The sequence below is a fragment of the Stegodyphus dumicola genome, chromosome X2, assembly GCF_044657685.1.
Source record: "Stegodyphus dumicola isolate Sdum_Otavi_A_Nest chromosome X2, ASM4465768v1".
In the NCBI taxonomy this organism is placed as follows: domain Eukaryota; kingdom Metazoa; phylum Arthropoda; class Arachnida; order Araneae; family Eresidae; genus Stegodyphus; species Stegodyphus dumicola.
The window spans coordinates 38928868-38951352 of record NC_140781.1 but is presented as its reverse complement, the minus strand read 5'-3'; the positions used below and the strand labels follow the sequence as shown (position 1 = coordinate 38951352).

The 22485-nt window shown below is 33.9% G+C and overlaps 1 protein-coding gene across 5 annotated transcripts in view; it reads right to left on the bottom strand.

Moving 5' to 3' along the window:
• The window catches only part of tim (timeless), a 163480-nt gene that overhangs the window by 60200 nt on the left and 80795 nt on the right, over positions 1–22485 (bottom strand). For all 5 annotated transcript variants that reach the window (XR_004757809.2, XM_035356774.2, XM_085809428.1 and 2 more), the window contains 4 exons: positions 20363–20423; positions 20188–20241; positions 13712–14577; positions 12123–12192 (listed from right to left, as the gene is read on the bottom strand). Coding sequence is in view for 4 of the 5 variants with exons in the window: in XM_035356774.2 (XP_035212665.1) it covers positions 12123–12192; positions 13712–14577; positions 20188–20241; positions 20363–20423 (1051 nt within the window). In the remaining variant the exon portion in view is untranslated. The remainder of the gene's footprint in view (positions 1–12122; positions 12193–13711; positions 14578–20187; positions 20242–20362; positions 20424–22485) is intronic.

Below are 22485 nucleotides of genomic sequence, written 5' to 3'. Positions count from 1 at the left end.
GAAGGCAAACCGATGAAGGTTTACGGTAAACAGTAGTACTGAAGTTGAACATGTTACTTATGACTAAACTGTCGAGGAATGGAAGAAAATTGGATATCTCAAGTTCAAAAGTGAACTTAATAGCAGGATCAATGGAATTCACTATTGAAAAAACTTTATTTAAATCATTTTTATTACTCTCAAGCAGGGTAAAAGTATCGTCTACATAGCGGAGCCATGGCAGGAAGTTTAAAGTTTCAAAAAATTCTGATTCATAACAATGCATGTAGATATCAGCAAAGATGGGACTAAGAGGGCTTCCCATGGCTAATCCCTCAGTTTGCTTGTACTACTTATCTTGGAAAAAGGTGTTTGTTTCAAGCAAAGTTCAGTAAGAGAAATTAGTTCAACAATTTCGATGCGGGAGAAATGAAATACACAAAGTCTGGTTTCTAGACATCTTAATGCACCTTCCACTGAAACACTGGTAAATAATGATTTTACATCAAAAGAAACCATGAATATATTTCTAGGAGAAATGCTTTTAATTTCTTTTATAAACTCTATTGAAATGTTTATGGTCTCACTGTTAATAGGGGGACCGGAAAGTAATGTCATTTCTGCGCATGTCGACAACAACATGCTAAGGGCAGAAGTGGAAGCAAATCCATGTCAAACACTCTTAACCAACCACGGTCAACCATCCAAGAATATTTAAAGCAGAATGGAAAAATAAGCAAAGCAGGTGTTTGAGTCCCCCATAATCTGTCCGAAAAGAACAAAGCCAACCTATCCATCATATGCAACGTTTTGCTTCAACGGCACCATAGAGAACCGTTTTTTGATCGTTTGATTAGTGGAGACAAAAAAATAAGTTCTATATGATAATCCAAAGCTCAAAAGGCAGTTTTAATAGGGGTTACAAAGGGTTTACATCCCAAAAAGGCGCTTCTGGGTGTTTGATGGAGTATTCGAGGAATTGTTCATTTTGAATTGCCGAAACCTGAACAAACTGTTAATGCAGACCTTTACTGTGAACTATTGGATGGAGTGAACCAATCTTTAATCGAAAAATATCAATTTTCAACAGAAAAGGCGTCATTCTGTAACACGACAATACAAGACCGCACTGTGCAAGACGAACACTGGAAAAAATTAATGAATTGGGGTAGGAGGTACTGCCACACTCACCCACCATACTCGGCCGATATCGCAGCATTGGATTTCCATTTATTCGGATCCCTACAACATTTTCTTAGAGGCAAAAAATTTGAAAATTTGGATGATGTCCAAAATGTCCTCTCGAGATATTTTACTCAAAAACCAATTGATTTTTATCGGTCCGGGATTGAAAATCTGCACATTAGATGGCAAAAGGTTGTTGATAACGAGGGTAATTATATAACTGATTAAAAATAAAAACTTTGTAAAAATGTATTCGTTTGAATTTAATGTAAGAAAGCGACATTACTTTCCGGCCCCCTATTATTATCTAATAAAGTTGAAAATTTAGAAACAAAATATTTAGCAAACGGTTACAAGGCAGTGCCTAAATTTGATACAATACGGCGAAAAGGAATACCGCTTTTATGAATTTTGGGAAGAGCATATAATGTGGCACAGTTCGGCAGATTATAGGCGGTAAGATGCCAATCACATTTTCGATAGGAACTAAAATCTTTGCAATCGAAGTTTTTGAGGTTTGTGAGAAGTTAGAATTATTTTTCAGAATTCTGTCTAATTATATAAATTAACAATATAAATTAACAATAGAATTACAGTCAAAAGTCGTTAATTCGGACACCCATAATCCGGAATTATCTATAATCCGGACCTCAAAGCTAAAAACTTTCTGCGCATGCGTGGCGTTCACGTTCACGCATGCGCATAGGCGTTTGTACGTGCGCGTAAGACCTTTACGGCTGCGAATATACATGTGCGCATGCGCATAATACGTTTACGCATGCGCGTTTAATGTATAACGGACGGTATAAGCTAAAACTATCTAATTATTTATTTCAGTTAATGTTGCAGATTGCGTTGTTCCTTAATATTCGAATTGGATCCGGCTTATTATTTTTTGCAGACTGTTAGAGCAATTTTATAAAAGTAATCTTGAACTTCCGATTATGTCAAATAGAATTTCCGATATATATTTACTAATACGTAAAGGATCTGCAAAGCGAAAGTATTTTTCGAAATCCATTAAACAGAAAGTGGAATTCCTGCAAAAAATGGATAAAGGCATATATCCTTTGATTATCTAATCATTTCGAAATATGTTTATCAATTTCACGCTGCTCTGCGGGGGGGAGGGAAACGACAGGGCGCGCAATGAATTGGAAGTTGATCTGTCAGCACTATCCTTATCTTCAGAGCAGATGTTTTTATTTTATTTGTCTTATAATTCTTTACTAAATGCAGTATTTCATCTCGATGTATTCTGTCTTTGATATGATTTAAATCAAGTTCCTTGTCATTATAATTCGCTTCCGATAGTGAAGAAAGTGACTCAGAGGTTATTGAAAACGAAAAAATTTCGATTGACAAATTAGTCGGTACTCTCGACACAGCAATTATAGGACTTGAACAGCGGAACTTTGTAACTAAACAAGAAATTATGTCTGTTTAATAGAATTAAAGAGAAAGCATTATCACATGAAACGGAGCAAATTAAACAACTTACATTGAAAGAAATGTTTAATAAAGTAAACAAATAAATATTTAGCTTTTTCTTTTTGTAAATTTTGATACCCTTTAGTTCATAATTGCTCTTTATTTCATAAATTACGTTTTGATATTTTTAATTTTATAATTTCTGCATGCCATCTTACCAGATTTAAACTGATGATCTATAATCCGGAAAAATCGATAATCCGGAATCGCCGAAGTCCCGACGAGTCCGAATTAACGACTTTTGACTGTATTAACTATTGGCTTAATGTTTACAACTGGAAGATTTTCTTGAATTTCTTAAATTGGAAGACTGTGAAAGGTGATTGTGGAGTTTAAAAGCAAGGGTGTTTTATGGTGGTTAATTACATTGTCAGTTCTACACTAGGACTTTCGTTCAATGGCAGTAAATTCTGGACATGAATCAGCAAGTTCCAGATGAAGCTTATATAGCTCAATTTTGGATAACTGTTGACGTGTATCCCTGATAATGGACCAATACAAAGCTAGTTTGCAGTTTAAGAAAATTTTTTAAACACAAATGGAAGATTTTTGATTCGATTTAATCTGAATGAAATTGTGGATCTATTTTTTACGTTTATACTTTAGTATAAAGTCACAGTGATTCAGAAGTTTCTGTCACTTCAGGGCCAATGAAACGATTAATGGATGAAGGCATGATAAACAATGAAGAAAATCAACCTAACTTAACTAACCAATAGTAAAGCTCAAAACACTGGAACAATTTCAGACTGAAACTGAATATAAAATAAAATATTTGCAACTAGTAGGTATGATATCAGATAAGCAAAGGACAAAATCAAACAAAAAACTAAAAGGTGTAAACCATAAATCAAACTTAAAAAATTGGAAAAAACCTACCGAAACTCATACAATAAAAAAATGGCGAACTCAACATATGGAAAACATAAGCAAAAAATAAGCCTCTTCTGAGCTCATATACTTGAGATTAAAATAACATGCTGAATAATGACTATTGGAGAAGTCTGTAGGGTTCATATTTATTTTAACTAACATTTATTTTAAGTTTAAACTATCTTTCCTGTCAATCCTTACTTTCCCCTGGAACTGCCAATGCCAGAATATGTAAATTTGAGTAGAACGCGCAAGCATTCAAATTATCAGCGGAAGTAGTATGATTTAAATAGAAGGAAACGAGTTCGGTGAGAGAATTTATTCTTACTTAGCGAGCGCGGAGGTAGTTATCGAGAATTGAAGAACCCCGCGTTGCGGCCTATGTGCTTGGCGGGAAGTAGTTGCAATTGTTCCAGTGAGCTTCAAGTCTGCTGAATTAGCTGCGGTATTTGTAAAACGCGGTGAGTTAGTTATTTTAGAGAGCCTCGTAGTTAGAATATTGTCTTTACTTTCTTTTCAGGTTTTTATTTTTATTTGACTGCCTAGTGGGCACAGTCTGTAAGCGTCAAGAGGACGCCATTGTAATTTATTACGTTGAATAAAAAGGGACTTAAACCCTTTATAAGACTCTGGGGTTTATACAAGCTTTCACAGTCACCTCTTGGTTGCGTGCAAGTTAGAGGCGCGCAACGTTATAAGTCAAACAACAAGAATCAGAGTAATATTTGTAAATTTTGCAGGACTAGTTTCAATGGTTTAACTATAGAACCAACATCCAATATAACGCGCAACGTTATATTGGCGCCCGAACACTTATCGAACTGAAATGGACGAAAACTGGATGGAAGCCGCTGGACAACACCAAGAAATGACAACGCAGTTAGAAGGATTTGGATACCTGGTCCAGACTTTGAGAGCATCAATCAAGCCAAACGTCTATTTCGACGGAAAAAATTCGGTGTCCGTATTTTTAGAAGGTATAGAAAACCACTTTCAGCTCTACCCTGTGTCTGAAAGACAAAAAGTCGCCATCGCCACATCAGCACTAAGAGGACAGGCCGCGCTATGGTGGAAAAATATAGGAAAATTTCTACTAGGTGAATTTGGAAGCCCGACGTATACATTTGAAAATTTCAAAAAATCGTTAGTAAAGGCCTTCCCCATAGTGAAAGATCGCGCACGGCTGGAAGCCGAGCTATATAGTTTCTATCAACGGGATACAGCACAATTGACGGACTTTATTTTACGAAAAATCAAACTAACGGATATGTTGTATGGGAAAAAACCCGATGCGGAGATAATTGAAATAATATTACCAAGATTGTTACCCGCTGTCCAAGACTACTTTGAAATTAGAAACCCAACCACATTGCAGGAACTTTTCGAATTGGCGGTGAAATTTCAAAATCGCAGAATAGCGGAAAGAGCGAGAGGGGAAACATATTCTCAAAGTACCAGAAGGAAGGAGGAAACAAGAAATGGAAATCGCTCATATGGGGGAAAGAACTATCAAGCTAACGCATCGAAACTCGAAGGTCAAGGCCCAAAAAGAAAATTTGAAAATAAGCATCCGCGTACCCAGAAGACACAGATTGAAAGGAAAGCTTTAAACGACTAGAGGGGCCTGTGAAAGGGAGGGTCCAGACCCCGGAAGTTTTAGAAAAACCCTCAAATAGACATCTAAATACAGTCATCGTAAAAAACTCACAGCTACCAATTATACAAGTCCTGGTTGGCGATGTACCAGTAGAAGCCCTCATCGATACAGGGGCAGAAGGAAATTTCATGAGTGAAAAGTTCTTCAAAAAGAATTTTTATAGGATACGACTCTTTAAAACCAGAAATACGGAAATTATAGCGGCGCAAGGAAACACATGTCACTGCATCGGGAAAGTATCATTAAACGTACAGGTAAAAGAGGAAAATCTCAAAGTATTAATTTTTGTGGTGAAAGACCTCCAACACTCTCTTATTTTAGGTATGGACTTTTTAAGGGCCGCGAGGGCCAAATTAAATTTTCAAGATAGTTCCATGGTGCTGGAGATGGACCAGAGGGTGGTGGAACCGGTGGAGACACCTGAATTGGACCTTAGCCATTTGAATGACCAGGAAAGTAAAGCAATACAGCAAGTGATGAGTAATTTTTCTCAATTGTTTTCAGAAAAACCGGGAAACTGTCAGATCGTGACTCACAAGATTCAATTAAATGCCGAAAAACCTTGTAGGACTAAACCGTATCGCTATGATAAACAAAAAGACTTAATCATCGAAGAACATATTCAGGAGATGTTAAAGAATAAAATAATAACGCCCATAAATAGTGAATACGCGAGTCCAGTCGTACTATGTAGGAAAAAGAACGAGTTTCCTCCTTCGGATAAAAGGGCTTGGAGGTTTGCTATCGATTATAGAAAACTAAATAGCATAACTAAATTTCCAGTTTACCCTTTGCCGGTTATAGACGAGATCATTAGACAGATCAAATCGACGAGATATATGTCTACTTTGGACTTAACGTCTGGCTACTATCAAATAGCTATGAGACCCGAAGATATACAGAAAACCGCGTTTATAACAAAATCGGGCACTTATGCATTTTTACGCATGCCTTTTGGGTTGTGTGGGGCCCCATCAACATTCCAGAGAGCTATGGACATTGTTCTAAAGCCTGTCCTAGGAAAATCAACTTTAATTTATCTAGATGATATAATTATAACGAGTAGTACGTTGTAACAACACATTAATGACCTCGAACAAGTTTTTAAATTATTAAAAGAGGCCGGTCTTACAATTAACGCCTCAAAATGCAAGTTCGCAACTAAAGAACTTAAATATCTCGGTTATAAAATTTCGCAAAAGGGTATAGAAACGCAAGATTCAAAAATAAAAGCTATTAAGAATTTCCCACCGCCCAACACCGCCAAGAAACTTTCGTCTTTCCTTGGATTATGTTCTTATTATCGATCTTTCATAAAAGATTTCGCTAATATTGTTGAACCACTCTTAGTAATCAAAAGAAAAAAGAGTAAATTTACGTGGACAGCTGAAGCTAACACAGCTTTTGAAAGATTAAAAGAAGCGCTTATTAATGCCCCTGTTTTAAAATTCCCTGAGGGGGACGAAAACCTGGAAATTGCGGCAGATGCATCAGACTATGCGGTGGGTGCGGTTCTTATGCAAAATAACCATCCGCTGGCATTTTTTAGTAAAACATTGAATCAAACACAAAGGAATTATACAGCTGCAGAAAGAGAAACATTAGCCGTATTAATGGCTGTACACAAATTTCGAGTTTATTTCGGCAAATCGCCAGTAACAGTCTTTTCGGATCATGCGGCTGTTGGTAGACTTTACTCGGGAAAAAACCTAACGCCCAGGTTAATAAGATGGGCTTTAAAACTCCAAGAATATAATATCACAATAAAATATAAACCGGGTAAGGAAAACAATGTAGCTGACGCACTTTCTCGTATAAAACTGGACGATGAAGGTAATGAACTTAAATGCGCTGTGTTGACTTCAAAAATTTTAGATTCTAGAGATACGGTTATTACTGAACTGAAAGCTGATCCTGAATTTGGAAATATCTATGCTTATTTGAAAGACCCCGAAAGCTCCGAGCACACAGATATCGATGCGATAAGAAATAGAGCAAAAAACTTGTAGAGACATTAGGATATTTTTTTTGGAGGCCGGAGAGATGAAAAATTAACAACGCCTTCGCCGGGAATCGAACCACGGACCTCTGGAATACCGGCCAGCGTGCAGAACCACTACACCACAAAGGACGCTTGGAAAGCGGGAGAAATACCTTACATACTCCCCTTTTTAAAGGGCGACTAGGGTTTTAGGGGACCTAGTTGCCAAATCCTGGGTGTGGAGAATCATCATCCACAACCCTTTTAGTTCGGGCGCCACTGTAGAGACATTAGGATATTTTTTTTGGAGGCCGGAGAGATGAAAAATTAACAACGCCTTCGCCGGGAATCGAACCACGGACCTCTGGAATACCGGCCAGCGTGCAGAACCACTACACCACGAAGGACGCTTGGAAAGCGGGAGAAATACCTTACAAACTATGAAATAATAGATAATTTATTATTCTATACGCAAACAACAAACGAAAATCTTGAGTATAAGCCAGTCATCCCAGCCTCGCTTCGATTAAGCATTTTGAGGGAGTTGCACGAAAAAAAAACAGCGGGCCACCTCGGGGTCAGAAAGACTATAAAAAGGGTACGCGAGGCGGTATATTTCCCGCAATTATACAAAATAGTAACGGCGTATGTCAGGTCCTGCAATCAATGTCAGTTAATAAATGATATTAATTACAGCCCGGCCGGGTACTTAAATAGCATTCGCGCTACATTTCCGAATGAAATTTTAGGCATAGATCTCCTTGGTCCCTTCCCCCAGAGCGAGTTAAATAAAAATCGTTTTCTTTTAGTAATAGTAGATCATTTTTCAAAATGGATAGAAATTGTTCCACTTAAACGCGCGTCAGCCAAAACAGTCGCAGATGCATTCTTACACAGATACATTTTAAAATACGGTGCACCGATAAAAGTCATTAGCGATAACGGAAAACAATTCATTAGTCAAATATTTGAAAACATATGCAATGGACTTGATATACGCCATATCAAAATGGTTCCGTATAGACCACAGGCTAACATAGCAGAAAGAGTTAATAAAAACATTGTAAAAATAATTCGCAGTTACGTTAGCACACATCACAAGCGCTGGGATGGCTACATAAATGAATTAGCTTATGCTTTAAGAACGGCACATCATGATACTACGGGAAAAACTCCAGCAGAATTATTTTTAGGCAGAAAGTTAATTACGCCTTTAGATAAATTATTCTTTGTGCAACAAAGAGAGCAGGAATTTAGACAACAAGACGTGCAAAAGTTGATTGATCAGGCGCTTAAAACCTCGGATACGGCAAGAAATAGACATTATATTATGATAGAAAACGCCGTGAAGCAGATTTTAAAGTTGGGGATAAAGTATTGAAACGGAAATTTTCTTTATCAAGTGCCCCAGACAATTTTATGGCAAAGTTAGCTCCAAAGTTTGAAGGCCCCTATGTAATTCAGGAAATCAAAGGAGTAGTCTTATATCTTAAAAACGAGAGAGGGGAAATCTGTAAAGCAAGTCCCGACCAGGTGAAAAAATACTATAATCCAAATGATTTTGAAATCCTTAAAAGTTTCTTGCAGGACTCAAGTCTAAACGAAATAGAAGGGCCAGAGACTGCAACAACTATTCCACCACCCAAGAAACGGAGAACTGAAGAGAGACCTAGCACTTCTACAACCCGGACGTCGGTATCAAAAAGAAAAAATGATTTTCAAACTCCGGCGTTTAAGAAAAACAAAAATACAGATGAACCGGGTAAAGAAACCGTAGTAAAGACGAAAACACCACCTACAAAAGATGGCAGGAGAAATTACACATCAAGGAGAACGCGCACACGGCCACAGAGTCAGGTGCCAGCAAGGCCGCCGTTCCGGAAACTGAAACGCCAACAGGAGGCACAGAAGTACGAGGAACAGAAGAAATTCAAGGACTCCAGACCGGAGGACGTCAAGACCAGCCGTCCCAGGCAGAAACGCAAAGGCCAACAACCAGACGATTACTCCGTCAAGAGGCCAGCATGTAGAGGACGCAAAAGAAAAAGCAACGGGGACGACACTCGGAGATCAATAAGGAGCAGATTGACATCCATGAAACCTCTAACTTGGGATCAATTTTGCCAAAAACGGATGACGGAATTTCAAGCATCGAAAACACAAAGATAAGTTAAAACCTTCTATAAATTTTTCTTTCTGTTTTGTTCCGAAATGTTATGCATAAGTACGAAGTTCTATGTTTTGACGAAAGTCAATATGTCTCGGTTGAGACTTAGTTTTGTTTTACTTTATTTAGCTAAGGCAAAAGTATTATTTTCTTTAAGTGTAAAAGCTAAAAACAAGCATTTTCTGTTGGTCGAAAGACTAATTCTGTTATGTTAAAGCCAAAATTTGGCCGAAGATAAAAATAACTTCGTATTCTTGTACTAATAAGAATTTTAGTTTCAGTGCCGCCAGCTTGGCGAAGAATGAGTAAAGTAAAAATTTATTTTCTCTTATTCATTTTATGGTAAATTGTAAAAAGCATATGTATTAAAATTTTGTAAATGTACGTAAATCCTTGAAGGTTATGTAAAAGTAGAATTTAGTCTAGAAGCATAAAATTGTAGATGCTAAAAGTGAATGCTTAAAAGCAATGAAGTCAAAATTTAAGTATTAAACTGTAAAGTCATGCTTTAGAGCGAAAGCCTGCATGTTTAAAGACGAATGAGGGGGAAGTTAGAATGAATGTGTTTTGTAGGGTTCTCCACCTACATTTGAATTTTTAAGAATATTAAAGTAGCTTATTGAGTTGTAGAATGTCGAGTAAGGTGTGTCTATTTGGTTGCTGAATTCTAACAAATCATGGTGGTTAGGGGAAGTGTTGTAAGACTAAAACACGAATATTCCCGTTTGACACCACACATGGTGGAGAGCCAGGGTAAAGTTAAATTAATGCTTGAAAAATTGAATGAATGTGAAGTAAGCAATAACTAAGAAAAACGAAACGCTAAAAACAAAAATTTATTGTATCAAGAAAGTGTAAATTATAATGTATGTAGAAAGATACTGATACTTATTCCTTCCAGATGCTGGAAGGAAAGACCAAGATTGATTGATGAAGTCCAGGAAAAGTTGCTGTAAGAAGAAAGCTTTGTAAAAAGTAACAGAATTTTAATATATAATTGTTACATAAGATTTTTTTTGTGTAAACGAGGCTTTCGCCAGTTAGTTCAGAATTAGATAAACTTACAACAGGTCGTTTGTAGGACCTGCTTCCAAGTTTTCCAAATTCTGACAGCGGCAAATGTAGGGTTTATATTTATTTTAACTAACATTTATTTTAAGTTTAAACTATCTTTCCTGTCAATCCTTACTTTCCCCTGGAACTGCCAATGCCAGAATATGTAAATTTGAGTAGAACGCGCAAGCATTCAAATTATCAGCGGAAGTAGTATGATTTAAATAGAAGGAAACGAGTTCGGTGAGAGAATTTATTCTTACTTAGCGAGCGCGGAGGTAGTTATCGAGAATTGAAGAACCCCGCGTTGCGGCCTATGTGCTTGGCGGGAAGTAGTTGCAATTGTTCCAGTGAGCTTCAAGTCTGCTGAATTAGCTGCGGTATTTGTAAAACGCGGTGAGTTAGTTATTTTAGAGAGCCTCGTAGTTAGAATATTGTCTTTACTTTCTTTTCAGGTTTTTATTTTTATTTGACTGCCTAGTGGGCACAGTCTGTAAGCGTCAAGAGGACGCCATTGTAATTTATTACGTTGAATAAAAAGGGACTTAAACCCTTTATAAGACTCTGGGGTTTATACAAGCTTTCACAGTCACCTCTTGGTTGCGTGCAAGTTAGAGGCGCGCAACGTTATAAGTCAAACAACAAGAATCAGAGTAATATTTGTAAATTTTGCAGGACTAGTTTCAATGGTTTAACTATAGAACCAACATCCTCAGCTGCCTAAGTTTAAATGATTGAGGTATGATAGGGTGATAAGATAAGAATGGCTTGACTGAATTTAAGCTACTCGTGTAGTTAAGCTACTTCAAGACAGAAGTTAAGGTACTGGTGTAGTTAAGCTACCAGTAGCTTAACTGTTGTCTACAAATGTGGAGTATTTCAGAAGGCCTAGATGTTAGGTATGTGTTTATAGTTACACAAGAGCTGTAGTCAATTTCTGTTTTCCACTATTTTTTGAGGTTTAACAACTGGCAGGTTCTAATATAAGATTGTTGGATTTAAGAGGTAAAAACCAATATTAAACGTTTTTTTTTTCAGAATGAATAACATGAATTCAGAGTTCTTCCAGTGATATTTTTAGATAGTGCAAATAATATTTTAAAATAATGGCTTAAAAACTTTATATTTTCATCATAAAGCAAAGAGAACAAGAGAGCTCTATATTTAAAATACTTGTGTGCCCTAATGCTATGGATTATTTTCTGTTATTTTCTAAGCGTTAACAACTGACACTATTGTTTTCTTCAAGTTTTTCTTCAATGGCAAATTAAGAGATATTCTATAATTTCTATCTTAAATTTCATTTAATTTTTGAGATGATATCTTTCTCTGAAATGGAATAACGTTACATTTATGAATTTTGTCAGTATGTCTTTAATATTGAAATTTTGTTTGACTATCATTTCCATTAATACAATCAGGCTCTCAGTGTCTAAATGATATTTTAAAAATTACTAGAACTTGAAATTAGTTTTTATGAATTTTTCATCTTCTCACATAATGAACTCATTTAATTTGAAAAATCCTTAATATGCTATGCTCTTGCCTCTCAAAAAATATTAAAAAATTTTTAATTTTATCCAAAAAAATAAATTACGATTTGAAAGGAATATGACTTTATTAAAGCTAGAATACTATTTCACATTTGCAAAAAACTAACTCAAAGAATTAAAATTAACACATTTCATATAAATTTCAAACATCATAGAGCTTTCTGAATTTAAACAGAAACATACCTTTATCTCCAAAACTAACTTGGAAAAACCACTATGCATAAAACTTAAGGTAAATTCCTTTAAGAGGTTTCTGAAAAGTATAAATCAAGTCATTAAATAATAAGTACTTTTCTAAACATATAATAAAGGACTGTGTAGCAAACAAATTATTAAATTAATTTTAAGCAAATGTATGAATAATAACTAAAGCAATGTAAGCAGAAGAAACATAAAGGCAAAAATGATGAAAAACATAAATTAATTACATTTACAAAAAAACATTGATATTTCAATTTTCCTTCTATATGATATGTAACAGTAAAAGATTTTTTTGTATCTAATAAAAGATTGTTTTTAACCTACTAAACTGTATGCAATAAAATTTTCATCATGATTAAATACACACTACTAGTAACTATTGTTAGTTTGGTACATTTATATTTACCATATTGGCAACACCAAGTCTCTTCTCTGCGTGCGAGCTATGAATGCCGTTGTAATGTTGTGCACGTGTTGTTAAGTTTCAATAAAAAATGTGAAAAGATACGTTTCTTATTTTTCAACTTGCTTCTTCATATGATATCGGTTTATTCAACATCGTAGCAGTTCTCGTGGTTTGTGAATATGAGAACAACTATACATTAATGCGTTTCAATCAAGTATGACTTTAGGGCAATTACAGAATGTCCGGGGAAACCTACTGTACGCAGCTCTATGTTGACCTTACAGCATAAATGATAACCAAGTTCTCATTAAAATATACCAAGTCCAAAATTCAATGCAATTAACATAACACAGTAGTACAAAAACACAATTTAAAACATAAAAAGAATTTAAAGCCCTGCTCTACTATTAGAAATGATGCAAAATTTTATACGAGGGCAAGTCAAAAATTATCTACACTTTTGTCATAACTTTTCTTACATTGCGCACTTCTGTCCATTGTTCTGTTACACTGTTACATTGTCTTCTGTCCTCGCATATTTTATTGTTATACTGTTGTGGTAATGCTGTGAAAGTTTGATCTTAATTCTTCCATTTTTCTTCCATCTGTTGCAGATATATCATGGGGGCTGCATTAGAAGTTTGCACTAAAGAGAAACAATGAGCGGTGATTGATTCCTCTGGTCGGAGGGTGTCAAAGGGTCAGACATGCATCGCAAACTATCATCGCAATATGGGAAAAGTGCACTATCACGTTAGGGTCTGACAATGGTTTTGACAAACCATTGTCAGACCCTAACACGAGTGAGCGTGTGTTCTGCAGTAAGCTTTCTTGGTACCCACCCTGCACAGACTTTATGAAAACCGAGCTCGTCGTGTATGATTTGATGGGCAGAGCCATGACTGATGTTCAAAGCAGATGCTACCTCATCAATAGTGATTCGCCTATTCATGTCTGACCCTTTGACACCCTCTGACCAGAGGAATCAGATCACTGCTTGTTGTTCCTCTTTTGTGCAAACATCTCATGGAGCAGCTATGATATATCTGTAACAGAAGGAAGGCGTGCACACGAACGTTTGTATAAACATTAAGCAAAATAATGACAATGTATACATCAAGTTTATTCATTAAAAAATCAACACATATCCAAGAACGGTCCTTACCCGATATCATCATCTGTTGGAGTTGGACAAGAGGCATCCACTAAAGCAGAAAAACTATTTCTTTTTTCCCACAAAGGATACCTCATTCTTCCTCTAACACATGATACAGCAAAGGCAGAATCCATACATACTGATGGAATACAACCATTATTTCTCCTAGGACTCTTACCTCTTCGACCAGCAGGTGGATGGCTACGATATTTTACTTTTACATCTTGCACATCCTCATTGCTTGAATCACTTTCTAATATTTTTGAATGGATCTGCAAGCATCTCAGTTTATGTACAGCTTTTAGATTTTTTGATTTTTTGTCTTCAAAAAGATCATCATCAGAGGATTTACTTTCCGTGATGTCAGGTGAACTATGATCCATACTTTCACACAGAGCGGAATCATATTTTGAAGGACCCTCCGAAGATTCCTTCAACTTCATCCCATCAGATGAACTGTTACTCCCTTTAATTTTTTTATGATGAGGTGATTCAGATGAACTTGAACTTTCAGAATCATTATCCCGATAAGAAGAGACTTTCATTTTACACTCACCATTTTTTGAACTATTTATTCGTTTCACTTGAATGTTAAATTTTGGATCATCATCACAGATTTGCACTTTTTCAAGCTCAGTATGAATATCTAAACTACCACATTTTTTGGATTCTTCAAGACAGTCTTTTCGTTCATCAGAAAATATAACAGATACATCAGAATTTGAAGGACATCCTGAATCACTTAATCCATTACTTTTTGAAGGTTCACTGCTTAATGATGAGGATGAATTCTTTGAACCATCACTTTCTTCATCACCAGAGCTCTCTGAAGCTGAAGATACTAATTCTAGTGCCAGATGAACTTTTGATATACTCTGTAAATCAAGCCAATTACAATTAGATTAAAATTGATCATCAATTAATGAACACCACTAGAAAATATCAAGTACACTAAATATTTTGAATTTCATTATAAAAAAATGAGTTACTACAATTATTCACACACAATCAAAAAGCATTTTATCATTTAACAACTAACACAGTAAAAGATTTGAACTATTTACAGAAAATACAATGAAATAAATTTCATAATTATAAGTTATTTAAGATTTTTAAACAGGTATAAACTTATAATAGTCAAACAGCATACTTTAGAAGAGTATATAGATAAAGAAGCACTTAAAGCAAGTGGATATATCCTCTTTCGCATTAAGACGCAAAATAGAAAATTTCGAGTAACAAAAACTAGTTAACTTTCGATGCTGCACCTCATGAACTCAGTATATCAAGTTCTTAACAAGTACAGTAGTGCCTTGCATAATGAATGCAATCTGCTCATTAGGTGAATTTCTCATTATGACACAGATTATTTCTCATGTGTTGCTTACTACATGAATAAATTTCATTTATACCCCAGCCCAGTCAAACATCAAGAAACACTGAAAAATTTCAGAGAGTATTAAAAATACCAACAGTGTTTAAAACCCTAATACATTTTGTTAGTTATTAAAAATATTTATGTACATTATGTATGTATACAGTCTCAACAGTTTGTCAGTTTAGTTTAGCCTCCGCTTTCCTAATTTACTACTAGAAGTACTAGCTACAGTCTTCTTTGATATTCTTGCTCATATGCCTTTAGTTTTCTGGGGAGTACAGATTTCAAGTTGTCCGAAGTGATTAGTATCGTCTTTTTCAGGATAGTTACGAAACAGTAGTGGCATTGTCACCAAACAGATCTGCTGTTTTGTTTATCTAAAATTTAAGGGGATATCACTGATCCAGCATGGCATGATTCTCTTCCCATTCTTAATGGTTACAGTGATACAGCTTTCCCTAGCCTTCTCCTTCTGCTCAACAGAATGAACTGCTTTCTAGACATTCCTCATGTTCGTGCTTTAACGTCTTGCAAATCTGCAGTGGTAAAAGAATAACATTAAAACAATTTTTTACGTTTCCAATCTCTGTTTCTGGTGTTTATTGATGCAACGCCCTTAGAACAGGGAAAGCAGTTCCATATTTAACGTAATACAGGATATCTTCTAATCTATGCACACATTTGAGCATTTGTTACGTAGGACATTCTTTATGTGAGATAACATTTTTTACACAAAGCCCCATTGTATAAAGAACTGATAAATTTTAACTAATTTGTTACTTATTAAAGTGGCAGGTGTTTCTTAACAATATTTTAAAGAATTCGGAACTACTCTTAAATGCGCCCTCAGGTCGCCAAATTTCTCAACAAACATTTTTGGCGAAAAACACCACTCCGCCATATTACTACCTAAATTTTTTGTCGACATTACGAATTTTAAGCCTAAAATGTCTCCAAAAACGCGGTTTTCGCACATGCAAAAACACGTTTTGAAGACACAATTTAAGCTAAAAATCCGAAACAAAAACAAAAAAATTTAGATACAAAAACGTAAAGTTTCTAACCAAAAATATTTGACAAGAATCCATGTACACAGCGATACGTTTTAACTTCAAAACACATCTACGAATTTCATATTCTAGGCAGCAAAGGAATCTACGAGCTACGCACACCTCGCTTCAATAAATTAACATAACAACAATAAATTTCAAAGAATACCATGTACACAGCATTCTGTTTAAACTGAAAAGAACATCTACCAATTGACCAGTCTAGGCATTGCGCACAAATCAACCAAATAAACTAAACTAAACTACAAACAATTCAACTATTGCTGTTTAACAATAACAACAGAAATTCATAGTAAAAAAACAATAAACATAACATTCTACAAAATAAAAACAGTAAAATAAAATGCACTTACCATAATACTTTTTTTAATTGAAAATTTTAAATCCTTGTGCACCACATAGTATTACACAAGGCTTACCGAGGTAAGTAAAAAAAAACAAATACAACCCTGAAAAAATTTCGCCAGTCACACAACGTCTCTGAACAAAAGTGCCACGATTTTGCTATATCACATGTCTTTCTGAGATTCAGAATTTCGAAATTAACGATAATAACTTCCTCCAAAGTTAACATACTACACAAAAACCACAATCCAAATCTTAAAACTCCGCTGACAGCCACATACTTTACCAGCAACCATTTAACTGCAAATCCACACAAGAACTATCAGAAACGCCCTTCTTCGTCCGATTTCTCATAGCAGCTCCGCATTTCCGACTCCGTTTTAAAAGTCCCACAGAAATTCCAAAAATCAATCTTCATAAACACACCCGTGAACAAAAGACTCGTTAACAATTCCGACATCGTACCTTTTAATACTAAATTTACTTTCCACACAATCTAAAATACGCGACTGAAATCTTGCCACCGCTTCTATCATTGCAACATAGGCCATTTCAAAACACGCACGACATGACCCAACGAGCAATTAAACCACCCCAGGAAAAGCTTTTTCAACGTCAACAACGTTGCCATACAACACGCAATCGCGCCAAAACCTAGCGCAGAACACATATCGCCACATTTGGTGATATTAGGGCGCATATAAGAGTAGAGCCAAGAATTCAAATGATGAAAGCCTTTTATAATCTGTAGAAGACATGTAATAAAATATATATGTTGTATTTTCATGATTAAAAAATTAACATTTTGTGCAAAAGTTTGAAGTTACTTCACAGTGCACTGCTTATAAATATGTACTGATATTACTAAAGCAATTTTTGATACACTGCAAAAATACTTTTAACACGAGCTTATTATCAACAGATCGTTTAATGTTTTATTTGCATGTGTTTCTAGAGAAATTCTTATGTTCAAAAAATGCAGAGATATTTATGCACTTCTTTAAGGAATACAGGACTTTTAAAGAACTTTTAAAGAACTAGGGAACTGTCGCTCCCTTCCATTTTGAGATCAACTGTAAAATTTGCTACTATCTCTCCACTAAAAAGCAAATTTATTAGGATCTGTATTTAAAAGGACTGAAACCATCCTAATGCAGTTTACGTTTCATATCTGAAATAACAAAACTCTGCAATTTTTATTTATAGCTTTAAACAAATTTAAAATGTTCCATTTGGTGAATGCAATTCATTAATTGAAAATGTTGCATAACATTACAAAACATTCACATATACAAACTTGATTTGCACGAAACCTTCATAAAGTATTAAAAAATATGTGATTATCATATATTTTCATGAACTTCTTCAAGATTTCATCATTAAAATGTTACATAGCACTTCATTATTCTTAGTTATTCATTAATACAAAAAATGGCTTCTAATATTAATTATATTCAAATACCCAATTCATTTCCGAAGCTTCACCAAATTTCTCCTTCGCATTATCTAATGCAAAATAGAGCAAATTTTTTCCCATTTCTAGTATCAAAAGGATAAACTTTACAGAATGATTAACAGTTTTTTTGTTTTGTAGTATTTATTTATGTACGTGTTTGTGTTTTTTAAAGAAAGAAAATCACCCAAGTTCTAGTTTCATTGTATCAGATTTTTAAAATATGGAAAGGTAATTTAAAAGAATTACGGAAGTTCAATAACTATATTTAACGCAATCCTATTCTAAATACTCCAGCTCAGTTTAGCCCACCAGCGGCCGAGCGGTAAAGTCGCTGAACACTGGTAGTTCGGTTCGAGGTTCGAATCCCCCGAACGGGCTGGCTGCATGGGTGTTTTCGTGGTTTTCCCCACGCGTAACGTGTATACGAGCCATTTTCCCTTAGAAAGTCCTCCACGAAGGCATCCCTCCCCTTAGGCAGATAGCCCTCGAGGCTTTGCCATAATTAAATAACCTAACCTAACCAGCCCAGTTTAAATTATACACAGCCAGTGAAGTATGTGGCAGCAGAAAACTTGCCAAGGTTTATAAAAAAATATTTATTTCATTAAAAAACTATTCATGAAATTAATGTTGTAACAAAGAAATTCGTCATTAAAAAGTTAACATAAATATTAACTATGTTATTACTAACAATTACCTATGTTAACTAAAAAGTTAATTATTTTAAAATTAAAGTATCTAATACTTTTATCATGTACATATCATAGCCAAAATACATCTAACATTTGAGATTTAGAACTAATAAGGAACCGGAGTTCAATGCTTTTATAGATTAAGACATATCTGAAAAAGAAATGTGACAGTAAAAATGTATGATGTAAAATATGAAATAAAGCACACGGGAAAGAATAGCCTCTCAGTTATATACTAATAATACTACTACGCAGCACACTGTAATTTCAATGAAATGCAAAAAAAAAAAAAAAAAATGCACAAAATATTTCTTATTTTCTCATCTTCAGCTATTTAATTTCTACTCTTAATAAGCTGTTTTTTTTAACAGTACAGGATATAGAATACTATGTTTACTAAAAGTAAAATGAAAAAGAATATGTTCAAAACACAAGATGCTTGGCTTATAATACATCTTGTTTCACTCATATTTACTGATGAATTTAATAACTCTAATTAGAATTTAATATTTTACTATAATATGATGCATTTAAGAACAAATGTGATTAAACCGCACATCACTATCAATAACAACAGCTTTTCCTATTTAAAAGTAGCAACGGTTTAGGGTAAAAGTACTTTTCAGAATGATAATATAGGAAATTTAAGGGGACTCATACACCTTAAACCCCTCATGATTTTCGAATATGTGACTGTTGCAAGAATTGGGATATTTTATTTATTTTAAAAGCAATTACTTTCAACATTTTACAGCTGACTACATAATATAGTTGCTTTGGAAACTAGTAACCAGAAAGTTTGTGTTGCCACAAATATTTTTGTAAATTAATCCTCTTTGCGACAAAATATTTCGTCATGTTTCTACCTTGCGCGCATGATATTTTAAAAATGGCTAATGGTACATACTTGAAATTCGATGGAATTCTTTATATGAGCACTCTTTTTTAACTGAACCAACAATCTGATGAATATTTTAATACTGAAAAATTTTATGGACGAAAACATTACAAATTTTGTTAATAAAATGCATTTTATAAACTCAATTCAAAATAAAATAAAAATTTAACGTGAAATTTTTAGAATTTTAGGTTCACAGTAGTTTCCAAATGTTATAAAAGCTATATATTAAATATGGAATTAAATTATGAAACAGAATGTTTTAAACTGTGCGCGCAAGTTGGAAACATGACGAAAAAGTTTGTCACAAAGCGGATTAAATTATAAAAATATTTGTGGCAACACAGACTTTCTGATTGCTATTTCAGAAAGCAGCTATATTATGTAGTCAGCTGTAAAAAGTTGGTAGTAATTGCTTTTAAAATAAATAAGTTATCCCAATTCTTGCAACAGTCACCTATTCGAACATTTTATGTGTTTTAAGGTATATGAGTCCCCTTAATTAGAAAAATTTGCAGATCTAAGATTTTGGAGTTATGTCTTAAAAATTCTAAAGGCAAGATACCTTATGATATTAATTTTTTCCAAGTGTTAGAAAGAAAGTGCAATCAAGATATTTTGTTAGAATAAAAAAAAGCAAACTTACTTGGCCTCTATATAGTAGAGCAATTATGTGAGCTAAAGGAGCTGTCCAGTAAGCCTGAAAGTATAAAGATAATATTTTAATTATGTAATGAGGAAAAAATTAATACATTAAAGACTAAATCAAACTAAAGTTGCATTCAACAGTTCAACATAAGTATGCAGATTTAGATCCTTACTCTATATTTACTGTTGAGCATCAGTAAAAGTGCACCATCTACTCCTTGAACAAATAAGTTCCTAAAAGTAAGAAATTCTTAATAAATATACTGAAATGTTAAATGAAGAATCATCTGTACAATGAACAGCTGTGTTAAGAAAACATACATAATATCCTTATTCTTTTCACATCAGAACACTGATCATCATTAAAATGTGCACATAACCAAAACTGTTTCCTTCCTTCAAATTAGCACAGCTAAGAAAATTCAGAAACACCCACTGTTTTCCAGCTAAAGTTGTAGCTGATTTTTAAAAGCAACGTAATATGCCAAAATTGCTCTTTCCAGCTACTGTTATGCTTCTTGACGCACAAAACTCGGGAAAAGCAACACAATTAAAGCACTAAATAATACATGCATAATACTAACTAATACTAAGAATGAAATGCATAATACTAAGAAATAAAAATTATTTAAAAATTTTCCTATATAATCTTATTTATAACGTGAATCTATAAAGGACAGAAAACTATTAAAATTAACCCGCATAAAAATAGAAAACTTTCTGCATTGTAACAACAAAATGAAAGTCATGAAAAAGATCTGCAAAAATTATAAATCCTTTAGAAGAAATAATTTAAATTGTGCATAGCAAAGGGAAAAAAATTAAGTTGTAAGACAAACTAAAGTATGAAATAACAAATTTTATGGATGTATAACTACATATATTTCCCCATTATGCATTTTATGTAATTTACATGTATATATTACATTAAATATATCATGTAGACATAGTGTTTAATTAGGCTAATAAGCAAGACACACATACCAACCAAAAAAAGTGTTCTAAGAAACAGACTGCACCAAACAGCAAACTTTTTTTCTGGACTAAACTTTACAACAAATTAAAATTTTTATAAATTTCTAAAATATTTGAATAAGAATATTGTTTATATTTCATCATAACTCTGTCAAAAACTTTATTACAAATACTAGCTGACAAAATTAAAACGAAAATTATGGAATTAATCATAAAGCTGACAAAATTCCAATGCAAATTAAAGAAATAAAATTGGCATTTCATTTATGTAATTCAATTCAAATGCTTTCCATCACAGCCAATTTTTTAAAAATATAATTGGTCATTATAAAGATTAAAATTTTTAGTGTACAGGTAACATAACATGTTTTGAAAGCTTGCCATGATGAAAAGTAAAACATGTCAATCTTATACGAGTAAAAGTAGATGATCTAAAATTCTGAAATTTATGATAGATATTTATATCTAAATGCCATATTTTATTTTTCCCACAGCAGAATCCAATTTGGAAGGATTATGGATTACAAAATTAAAGTTTGACATATAAATTGATGTGCTGAGACTGAATCTATATATAATTTGCATAGCATTCACAGTAATAATTTTTTTGTCAAATCAACAAGATGCAAAAACTGGTTTTATATTTGAAAATAAAATATATTTTTTTATGGAAGGGTGGTCAATACTTCTGAAGGGAGAAAAATCATTAAAAATTTTAATGATAAAATTTAATTAAGTATCTTTGAAAGCAGTTTCCTTGAATTTTGGGCAAGAAGTATGAAATATGTTTCCTTCTAAAAGTACCTGGCTAAGTTCTTCTCTTTTAGTGTAAATCTCTGGCACTTTATTTCCCTTACTTTTTATTAAAGAACTCATCTTTCATAACCTCTTTTGGAGGGAATGGGGCCGCTAAAGAAACTCAAAACTCATTATAGTACTTCTTTGTGTAATGTAATGGCACAAAAATTCTAATGCCGTATTGAATATATGTACTGACTTAGCCCAAACAACCTTCTTCCATGCCTAATGTAATGTCATTTTACAGTTGAGTGGCTGGCATTTTTAAAAAAAAAATTTAACTCATCAATACATAGACAAAATTATGTTAACTGAATATATTGAAGCTGCCCATATAAAATATTAAACTTTGTACTTATAAAATCCATCACTAGTCATGCTAAAAATTATTTCATAAAATTCTGTACTTTACTTTGAGATAATAAAAACTCCGTAAATGGAAGTACAATGTTCAAGACAAATAGTTATGGAAATAAAATTTGTTGTTCCACCTTATTGGAACACTCTGTATTTACATATCTAG